General features: G+C 48.2%; 1 protein-coding gene across 1 annotated transcript; it reads left to right on the top strand.

The window, feature by feature from the left end:
• Positions 1-8,282: 8,282 nt before the first annotated feature.
• On the top strand, positions 8,283-10,490 carry LOC119328300. The gene is made up of 3 exons (XM_037601307.1): positions 8,283-9,208; positions 9,293-9,522; positions 9,623-10,490. Exons 1-3 carry the CDS (start codon positions 8,374-8,376, stop codon positions 10,223-10,225), a joined length of 1,668 nt encoding a protein of 555 aa, XP_037457204.1. The 5' UTR covers positions 8,283-8,373; the 3' UTR covers positions 10,226-10,490.

Genomic DNA, 10,490 nt, shown 5'->3' on the forward strand with positions numbered 1-10,490 from the left:
CAAATTCCATATTCTTTTCCGGGACAACAAACTTTTGCAGGCGCTCATGTTTCTTTTTTCTTTTTCTTTTGTGTGTTTGCAGGTAATTTACATGGACCACCTCGACATTCCAAGAGGATGCATAGTTGATCATACCATCGACTACTCACTGCCGCAAGCTTGTTTTGTTCATGAAATGGACTTCACCGCTGTTGTTGCAGTCGACACACTAGATGATGGATTTGGGAAGCGCCCTATAAGTATCTTCTTTTTTTCAAATTTTGGACACATGACCTTTTGTTTTCTTTGCAAATTTCTGAATCCTTGTTTCACTTTTTTCAAATGCAGTTCAGCTCCAACACACCGTATGCAACACCCAAGTTTATGTCATATGTAGATCAACTTGCCCAAAGATCAATACAAGGCAGTGTCACAGAGGATCTGCCCGAAACAAATACCCAAGGCGGAGATGTTGCTTCCGCAACACCCGTTATGGATGTGCCAGAGAGCTCGCACACACAAGCCAATCCACAAGGGAGAGATGATGTGGGCTCTCAAGAACCACCTAAGGGTGGTATGGAGGGTCCTGATGGAAGAGAAGAGACTGTGCACGAGCCACCTCTGGATAACATGGGCGGTGGTGATGATGTGTGTGGTTCTTTGGAGGAGTGGCTACACGCATTGCCTACATTCGAGGAGTTAGAGGTGAGACCCATACAACATTTCATTGTATCATGTATCTTGCTTAACTGCCATGTCAAAACTACTTACTAACAACTAATGTTCCTTTTTCCCGCTCTCATCTCTTTTTTTGTTTTTATGCATTCACAGCTGCCCCCACATCTTCGTGACATATACAACAAGCACAAAGAGCTACATGCTACAGAACTTAATGCCGCGTTGAGCTCATTTGGGAGGGCGTTGTAGGTCATGTATTGCAAACGCATGGGTCTAATGTTGTCTGAGGCAGTCAAAGCTGGATCCAGGATGGATGAGGCCAAAGATGAAGTGGCAGATGTCACTTTCAGTGTATCAGGAGCTCCCACAGCAGGCATGTGCGATGCCACTGAATTGTTTCCGCAACAGCCTAAGAAACCAGATGGCGTGCATGGGACTACAACAACCGCTACAACCACTGCCACCAAATCTTCTCCGCAGCAGCCTAAGAAACCAGATGCCGTGCATGGGACTACAACAACCGCTACAGCCACTGCCACCAAATCTTCTCCGCAGCAGCCTAAGCAACCAGATGGTGTGCATGTGACTACAACAACCGCTACAGCCACTGCCACTGAATTGTTTCCGCAGCAGCCTAAGCAACCAGAAGGCGCAAAGAGTGGGGATCTAGCAGTTGAAGTGGATCAGATAAACACTGTCCCAGGCAAGAAGAGTGACCACATCAATGGCAGTGTTCATGGCAATGTCAATGTTCATAGCAATGCCAAGGGAGAAGATTCTTGCAGCAAGGTAAACATTGAACAGAAGTCGCCTCGCAGCCCAAGCTACCCATTTGTGAATTTGACAAGGAGGCCAGGGACACTTGAAGATGGGCCTTCATTTGGCTTATTTGAACCTGGAATCGATGACGATGTACTGTTTCAGGATCCGCCACAAGTTAGTAATTCACCTGCACGATCATCTGGTCTATTTGATGTGGACTCTTTCTTGGAGATTCGAGCGAGAAGTCCTTTGTTTGATAGTTCTCCTGGCAGTTCAACTGGTCCAGTTTATGATGTGACCCCACTCGCAACATATCTCCCATTATCGACAGGCCCTGCAGGTTTTTACAAGTCATCCCCGCAACTTTTTGTTACGCAACATATCAGAATCTGTTTTTGAAACTTTAGTATATCAGTGCTCCAATCTGTTACTCACAAGTTCTTATTGCTTTCTATTCCTTTTGTGTTGCAGAAGCAGGTGTTGGTGAGACAAGAGAGGAGGAGGAGGTGATTGAAGTCAACAGCAGGCAAAGCCATGATGGGAAGAAGCCTACACTTAAGAGAGCCGCACCAGCCGCACCAAGGGCACGCAAGTTGCAGAAGATGAAGAAGATAAAAATTGATGCAACAGAAGATGCCATATACCAAAGGTACTGCTGTACCAATTATCGTATAAAGGACTCACCTGAAGGCGAGCCTTTGTAAGTGTTTTTTGCACTTTTTATATGTGTGTTGAGAGAAAAAAATCCATCCATTTTTATCGACACCTCCTAACCGAGATATTGTTTCTTTTTGCAACAAACAACCCTACATTTATCAGGATAGGTGGTTTCGATATTTCCTTCAAACATTTCAGTAATGGGCTCAAAAAGCGCGCACATTTGAACAATGAGGTGATGTCACTTTACATCGAAAGTTTCAACATTGAGCAGACGTACAACTCAACCAAGCCAAGGAAGTTTGCGTTCTCACCACATGTTGCTGTGAGTTAACTAACATGTTTTTTGTTTGCTTTTTTTGTCACTTGAGTTTTCCACCCGCAACATAGTATATTTTTATTTGTGACCATTTTTTGTTTTTCATACATACCAAGCTTTGTGTTGATCCAAGTTCATTCAAGACAAGTTCCTGCATTAGAGATTTGACCAGGGTCTGCAAGAAGAATGACATCGTGAAATTTGATCAAGTAAAGCTCTCGTTCAACTATCGTATGTAGTGCAAAGTTTTCCTTGTAGCGCAACAATGTTTCTGTTTTATTTATCTCATTTTTTAATTTTTGCAGCTGTTCTTCACCATAGTCCAGAGAGACCATTAAGCAGTTGTTGTTGTAAATTTCATGAAAAAACAGTTTAATGTCTTTGACTCCAGCAGCTTAGACCCTGACTATGTCAGCATCCTTGAGAAGCCTTGTTGCAATCTAGTATGGTGTCGAACACAACTTTTTTTATACGATTTTCCCTTTTTTGTTTTTTCAAATCAATGTTGCGGTACTAATCAATTCGACATTTCCAGATAACAAACTTCAAAGAACTGGTCACAGAATTTAACCCATGGAAGCAAGATTTTGGCACATTTCAGATGTCCAGTCCACCAAGCTACCCGCAGCAGTCAACATCGTACTATTTTTTCTGTATTATTCATTTGTGGCATTTCGCAACTTTACATCCTGTTTAGGAAGCATTTTCATCTTTTTGTTGTGATCTCATGTTTCCTCTACCTCCTTTTTCCATGACAGATTTGATTGTGGCATCTTTGCTATTCTATACTTGGAGAATTTAACTGCCAGGGGGATGAAGCCATTCAATACAGTACGACTCAGACTCATTTATTTTTATTTTTCTTCTTTTGCAACCTATGAAACACTAGTAGTAAATAAATTATAGCAGTCAACTACTATCATATATTTCTAAAATTTTATGTTATTACCCACCCTTTTTTTCATCCCCTGCTAGTAGTGTCTCACAATGTGTTTTTTCTTTTGTTGTGTATGCTCAGGATTCAAACTCATTGCTCAATGTCCGGAAGTACATTGCGGCGAAGCTTTTCAAGCACCCTCAAAACACCCTCAACTCAGAGGACGAGCTTCAAGCTTTGCTGAAAAACTCATAGATTGATGCCAACCACAACAAGACATCTCTAGTAGTTTAGACCTTTTTTTTGCAGTGCATGTGTGTGCGACATGTTTGTAACCGAACTCTCTAGTAGTATACGAAACTAAAGTGTTTCGGAAGTAGAATGTGTCATGCTGGGGCATGCCCCCTTTCTCCCTCATTTATGTATGCTGGAGACATGGTGTTTCACTACTGATCTTGTGTTTTTGCACACATATATATAATGTAGACATGATTCCAATGGTAGTTGTTACTTTTTTCCTGAAATTGTGTTCTTTTTTCTGCACACTGGTGTTGTATTCGAGCCATTTGTTGCATTTAGAAATCTTTTACTAGAAAAATGACGAAATTTGCTATAATGATCGCCATCTCCGTAACATTTTTTGTTACTTACACTAGAAAAATGATGAACTGGAGGCATTTTCTCATCACAACATCATGTCCCTGTAACATAAATACATCTTATAACATCAGCAAAATGAAAAGTGCTCATGTTCCTGTAACATGAATACATCATGTAACATAACCCAAACGAAAAGGTGTCCTTCCTGTGAAGATCATGTTTTTCATGTAACAGGAATACATCATCTTTTTTTTCCAACCTGTGAGACCACACAAGCTTTTTTTCCTGCAATATGGATTAATATGGGATGTATACACGTAGAAACAGTGAGGTTGTATGTCCAAAACCCAGGCAACTACATGGAGCAAACATAACACAGGCTGCAAATTGAAATTATAGCTTGTACATCATCATTTTTGCAAAAAAGAAGTTACTAATGTAGCTCAAACACAGGGAGCAAGCACATCTTGCTTAGGAGATGAAACAAAACACCCAAAGCTGGCTGATGGGGGATCTTCTCCCAAATGAAAAACATTTTTTCTTAGGAGAATCTTCCTCCCTGTTTCTCTCATCTTTTCTTTCTAGAGCTTCAGCTGCGTTGCTTGGGAAATGTTTCGGTCACTTGCCATCACGACTCTCATGTATTGACAAGCTGGGACTGCATGTCCAACCTCAGAGCAGAACTGGCATTTAGGGGGTGCTGCCGCCGCCTCCGTTGCAGCTTTTAGCGCCCCACATGTCTGAATATTATGTCCTTCTTCATGGCAGTACTTGCAGCGGACAATCCTTTTCCAGCTCTTGGCTTTACTGTTGCCGTCGACTTCTTCTCTTGTTGCTTCGCCTTCTTTTTTTGCTCATCGTCTCGCTGCTCTACCAGTGTTTTCTTTCTCTTCTCTCTTTCAGTTGGCCGACCTTTCTTAGGGACATGAGCTGGGTTTTGTAGCATCTCTGAGCTTTGAGCCTGTGGTAGGTTGTCATTCAATGTTCCCGTTGCGGCAGCGGGTGGTGTTGGGGGTTCACTCTGTTGCGTTGCTTGTTGCCCTGACAGCGCTCCTCTCTTTGCCGCTGCTATGGCAGGCTCAAGAACTGTTATTGCTTCATCTAATATCTTGTAGGCATCATCGTTGCAACATGCATTAGAGGCGAGCCATGTCAACCTTCGACACAAGGAGTTGTATTTCAATGTGTTCGTTGAGGGGTGCCCGAAGACCAGCAATCGGCCAGTCCTGCCCATGCTTGTTGTGGCTGCTTCAGACCACCTCTCCAACAAGTATTGTTGCGGAATTTCTTGAACATTCAGATGCACCATTGCCCTTATTATATGTGCGCAAATCAGGCCATTCATCTCAAAGTAGTGGCAACTACATTCAAACAACCCTTCATCCATCATAACATGCACAGAATAGAGTTTTGGGTTCTCATAGGAGCTTGCCTTTAGCTCAAACAGCAGGCCTTGCCCTCGATACTCAGCGTCTTGGTTGATAACGAAGCCGGTAGACGCGATCACCTGCTTCTGGAACTTGCCAAAGACGTTACGGATGTAGTAAGCAGCAACTTGGCGCTCAATGTTGTACCTGCAACATCACAAGAAATAGGTCACAAACCACATCACACAGAAACTTGGCCCAACAACAATTTTTTTCTTTTTTTAGTAAAGCGCAAAAGTGTGTGTACCGAGAGTATAGTGGCGGAGCTATTGTTTCACCGGTGAATCCAGCATTGTCTTCACGATCAAGCATAGTTTCTTGGCACATTTCGTATTGCTGGACAAACCTCCAAACGGAATCAGCCGGACGAATCAGTGTCTTGAAATATGAGTTAAGCCCCTCAGACCTGCCCGTTGTGCTTGTGAATGGGAAGAATTTGTTCTTGAAGTACGCTGGAGCCCACATCTGCCTTGTTCACCACATGTTCTTCAGGTGTTTGTTCTCGGCCACTTCAAAACACTGCAACATGTGTTGCCATGTTTCCTCAAACTCCTCAATGGTTTCTGATTGATTGATACAAGTGTAGAACACATCTGCAAACACTTCATCTCTTCTCAACAGCCTCCCCAACTTGGTACGTGCATTGCTAAACACATGAAACTTGCAACACCTATGGCAGGTGTTTGGCAACACATCCTCAATAGCTGTTGCCATCGCTTTGTCCTGGTCGGTCATGATGTTTGTGGGATGCTCGTTATCCATTGCAACCATCCACTGTTGGAAGACCCACTTAAATGTTTCAATACTTTCATCCGGCAACAAGGCACACCCGAGTGCAATGGTCTGGAGATGGTTGTTGACCCCAACTATAGGAGCAAATGGCATATTGTATCTATTGGTGCAGAAGGTTGTATCGAAGAACACACAATCTTTATATTTCGGGTAGAGCGCCCTTGTTCTCCCATCAACCCAAAACAAGGCAGTCACGGAGTTTGTTGCAGGATCCTTTTGTTTCGCATAGAAAAACTCTGGATTCTCAGTTTTCCTCCTCTCAAAGTACTCGACTGTCATATCCATGTCTCGGAATGTTAGCCCTCTCCGTAGCTTTGCACGTTCATTCGAAACATCTCTCTTCACATATGGGAGTATCCTGGTGTCACCTCCATGGACCCTGCCGAGGACACTCATGCAATCTGAATTTGATAGGTTCGCATCATGCAACGTCAACAAGAGCTGGTAATCCTCGGCAGGTATACTGCGGTGCGACTGGTAGTACCTAACACGCTCCGGCTGTTCCAGCAATGGATGTGTATGCTCCGCAACAAAACAAGTCACAGTCCATCTCTCCTCTCTCAGCCCAACAATCATGTGCGCCTTACAATCATGGCGGAGCAGCCTGTTCTTTTGACGTTTTCTTGTCACATCCATTCCTTCACTAGGCTGCCTACTGGAGTTGCTTTTTCCTGTTGCAATGCTCTCCGATGTGCTACTCGTTTCCGTTTTATCGGGCTTTCTAGCATGCACACACCCAAAGACCCTCTTGATCAATATTTGATCTTTTTCTTCTGGCCTCTCTTCTGGCTGAATTTTGAGGAAGATATATGTGTCCCGAACCCCAACTTGAAGGCATAGTCATTGTAGAATTTCTGAGCATCCTCAAGTGTGTCAAATACCATGCCAACATAGGGTGGCAGTGGCTGTGATGAAACATCTCCATCATCTGAATCATCTTCGATTGCATCTTCAGTAAACAACAATGCATCTGAATCCTCACCACCACAAACAGAAAAATTGTCTTGGACATAGCTCCCTTCCCCTTCAGTCCCATGATCCTGCATCAGAGTTGTTGCGCAACAGTCATTTTCATCTCTCCATGGAATCAGCAAAAAAAAAATCATGATTCGGAAATTCAGGCACCACACAGAAACATACAACATAATCAAACCGACAGATTTTCTACATGTGCAAGGGGTCCCATGAACATGCAACATCCACATTCAAATCACACAGTTGGAGCAGGGCATTAACAGAAACATGAAAACATACACAATGCAATGAAAGCGGAAGCATTAACAAGTTTCATAAAATTAAGAGCAAGTGGCAACTAAACAATGAAACCAGAGGCATCAGCCAATGCAACTAAATTTTTCTGAGTCTCATGTGTGCATAGATACAAACAGGTAGGACATGTTGAATAGAGTTAATGTTTCAAGAAATATGGAGGCTTATGTGCAACTAAAATTTGGGAGGCTCATTCCTCTGTTTTTTCACACAGGTGTTCATGTTTTTTCAGAGTGGAACAGAGCTAGTGTTTCAGAAACAGGATCTCACCGAAGATTGTTGATGGGATCTGCTCGATCGAGCTTCAGGAAACACCACCGGGGGATTTGTGAACCAAGTCGAAGATCCAGCCCGCGGCGGAAGCCCCCCGGCGGCGCTTGGAGCTGACAAAGATGGCCGCGTCCGTTCTGCAACCGATCCTCGGTAAGCTAGATTTGGGTCCGATCCCACCATCTGGCGCGCGATGTGGTGCGCCATGGAGGTCCCCCACGCCGGCGGCGCCTGATTTTGCGGTGGTTTGGGGGCGGCGCCGCGCTGGGCGCAGGTCGGTCAGGGCCGGGACAGAGCCTTAGTTTCTACAACTGGACCGTTCTTTCAGGAATTAATGAGTGGAGGGGAGGCGACCGAGCCGCGTGCCAGGAGATCGATCGGACGGTTGCACGCGCCTACATCGAACGGCCATCCAGGTGGCGGACATATCGCGCGGATCGGCCGGTGGACGCGTAGCAGCACCCATAAAGATATATGGCATGAAATTGTAATCCTATTTTTTGGATTCCTCGGAATCGAATATGTCCTAAAATTATTGTATTATGGCATGATTTTCCGCCTTAGAATTTGAATTTGAGAAGCAACTAAAGAGAGAATACCCAAAAGAGGCCTCAAGTCCAAAAGTCCGAAAGAGAGTCCAGAACACCGCGTCGACACCGCATTTGGTCTCCGCTGCACTGCAGCAGTCTGCACGACAGGGCAGGGTAGGAAAGGAGGCGACGCCGCCGGCTGCCAGGCGCACCATGCCTTCCTCCTCCTCCCTCTACCCGGAACACCGCGTGGTCACCGCAGCCGAACTCATCGCCGGCAATGATGCCAAGGAAACGAGGGCCACGGGCGCCGAGGGCTTCGCCTCGCTCCTGCGCACCCAGGACGAGGTCGACGCGCTCTGCGACAAGTACGGCGTGCCCAAGGAGTTCACCGCGCGGCCCGCCGGCGACCTGCGCGCGAACTCGACGCCGCCGCCGGGGGCCATCTGCGTGTACGCGCGCGCGCTGGAGGCCGGGATGCGCGTCCCGCTGCGCGGCTTCTTCCGCGAGGTCCTCGCCCACTTCGGCATCGCGCCGGCGCAGCTCACGCCCAACGGGTGGCGCTTCATGGCGGGCTTCCTCGTGCTCTGCGAGTCCGCCGGCGTCCCTCCCTCGGTCGCGGTGTTCCGGCGCTTCTTCCACCTGTCCATCATGGACCAAAAGCACGAGAAAGGGTGGTACTTTTTCCGATCCAGGCGGGACATCACAAGCTTGCCGAACGGGGGTTGCAAAACCACCCCGGGCTGGAGACACGAGTTCTTCTTCCTCTCGTCGCCGGAGCCGTGGCCTTGCGCCGTGGAGTGGGGCGAGCCGTCCAACGGCTCCTTCCTCGACCCGGCGCTCACCGTCGAGGAAAACAAATCGGTGGTGAAGCTGAGCGCTCACGGTGGCGCCGCTGTTGATCTCAGGAACCTGCTCCCTGCTGGGCGCTGCCGTATCTGCGCCGTTGTCGATCTCAGGAACCTGCTCCCTGCTACGTGCCCACGGCGGCGGCGGAGTAACCTTGCTGCCGCATCCCCGCCGCCGCGGCCTTCTTCGTGTTACAAAGGTACCTGAAGAAGTTCTGAACATTGAAATACCTCTGATTCCCCTGTTTCATGGAGCCCTAAAGTTGTTGCTGCGTGCTATCTAGGCATGGATCCCTCCGTCCACGACATGATGAAGACTATGCCGGCGGACAAGGTGGCCGCGCAAGCGTCGGCGTCGGCAAAGAAGAGGACTTGGGAGGAAGCCAGCGGCAGGCACGACGGACACACCACAGACTGGGATGGCGGACGGGAGCTGCTGCAGGAAACCGTCGCGCCGTCGTTGGAGCGCGCGTTCGCGGCGAGCGAGCCTTCCGACGGCGCAGCGATTCGGCGGGTATTGCCACTATGCCAGCAAATGCCATGGGAAATTGTTCCATCTCTAGGTGCTTGTCTTGTCGGGGGTCCGTCCAACCGAGCATATTGTTTGCTTTCAGGCTGCGAACTGCGTGCTCGAACTTGGGGAGAAGCTGGTGGCCAGGGAGCGCGACGCCGCGGCTCTGCGGGAGCAGCTGGAGGAGGCAAAGGCCGAGCTCGCGGCGGCGAAGTGGGCGGCGGACGTGGAGCTTGAGAAGGCACAGTCCGAGCTCGCTGCGGCGGGAGCGGAGCTGGAGAAGACCAAAGCGGAGCTCGCGGCGGTGGAGGCGGAGGTGGTCAAGACGAAGGCCGAGCTCTCCGCGTCTCTTGTGGAGGCTGAGCTCGCCGCGGCAAAGCAAGCGGCGGAGGCGGTGAAGACGAAGGCCGAGCGCGCTGCGGCCTGGGAGGAGGTGGTGAAGACGAAGGACGAGCTCGCCGCCGCGGAGGCAGAGCTGGTGCAGGCCAAGGCCGAGCTCACCGCGGCGAAGCGCGCCGCGGAGACGGAGCTGGTGAAGACTAAGGCCAAGCTTGCCGCGGTGGAGGCGGAGCTGGAGAGCGCCAAGGCGGCAGCGGTGCAGCAGTTCCTGGCCTCCGAGGAGCAGGTGCGCCAGCGCGCGGAGGACGCGCTGGAGGGGTACAAGCGGTGGCGAGGTCATCAAGCTCCGGCTGGCCGTGCTGCCTGAGTACGTTGCCCGCTGATGGTCTTTTTGGAATTTGAAACATTCCTTCTCTAGATGGCTAAAATGAAGATCACGAACAAAACTCTAGCCTGATCCACTCTATGCGCTCTGTTCCCCTATCTGGAGATCGCTTACTTTTGTAGCTGAAGTTCTCTGAGATACTACAACACTCTGCACCCGTTGATAGGTGATTTTCTTGTTCCAAGCTTCAGGTCACAATTGACTAGGGAGGCTCGTTTTTGGTGCATGTAATGTTCATCATTTGCGA

This window comes from Triticum dicoccoides, chromosome 7A (assembly GCF_002162155.2).
Source record: "Triticum dicoccoides isolate Atlit2015 ecotype Zavitan chromosome 7A, WEW_v2.0, whole genome shotgun sequence".
NCBI classification, from domain to species: Eukaryota; Viridiplantae; Streptophyta; class Magnoliopsida; order Poales; family Poaceae; genus Triticum; species Triticum dicoccoides.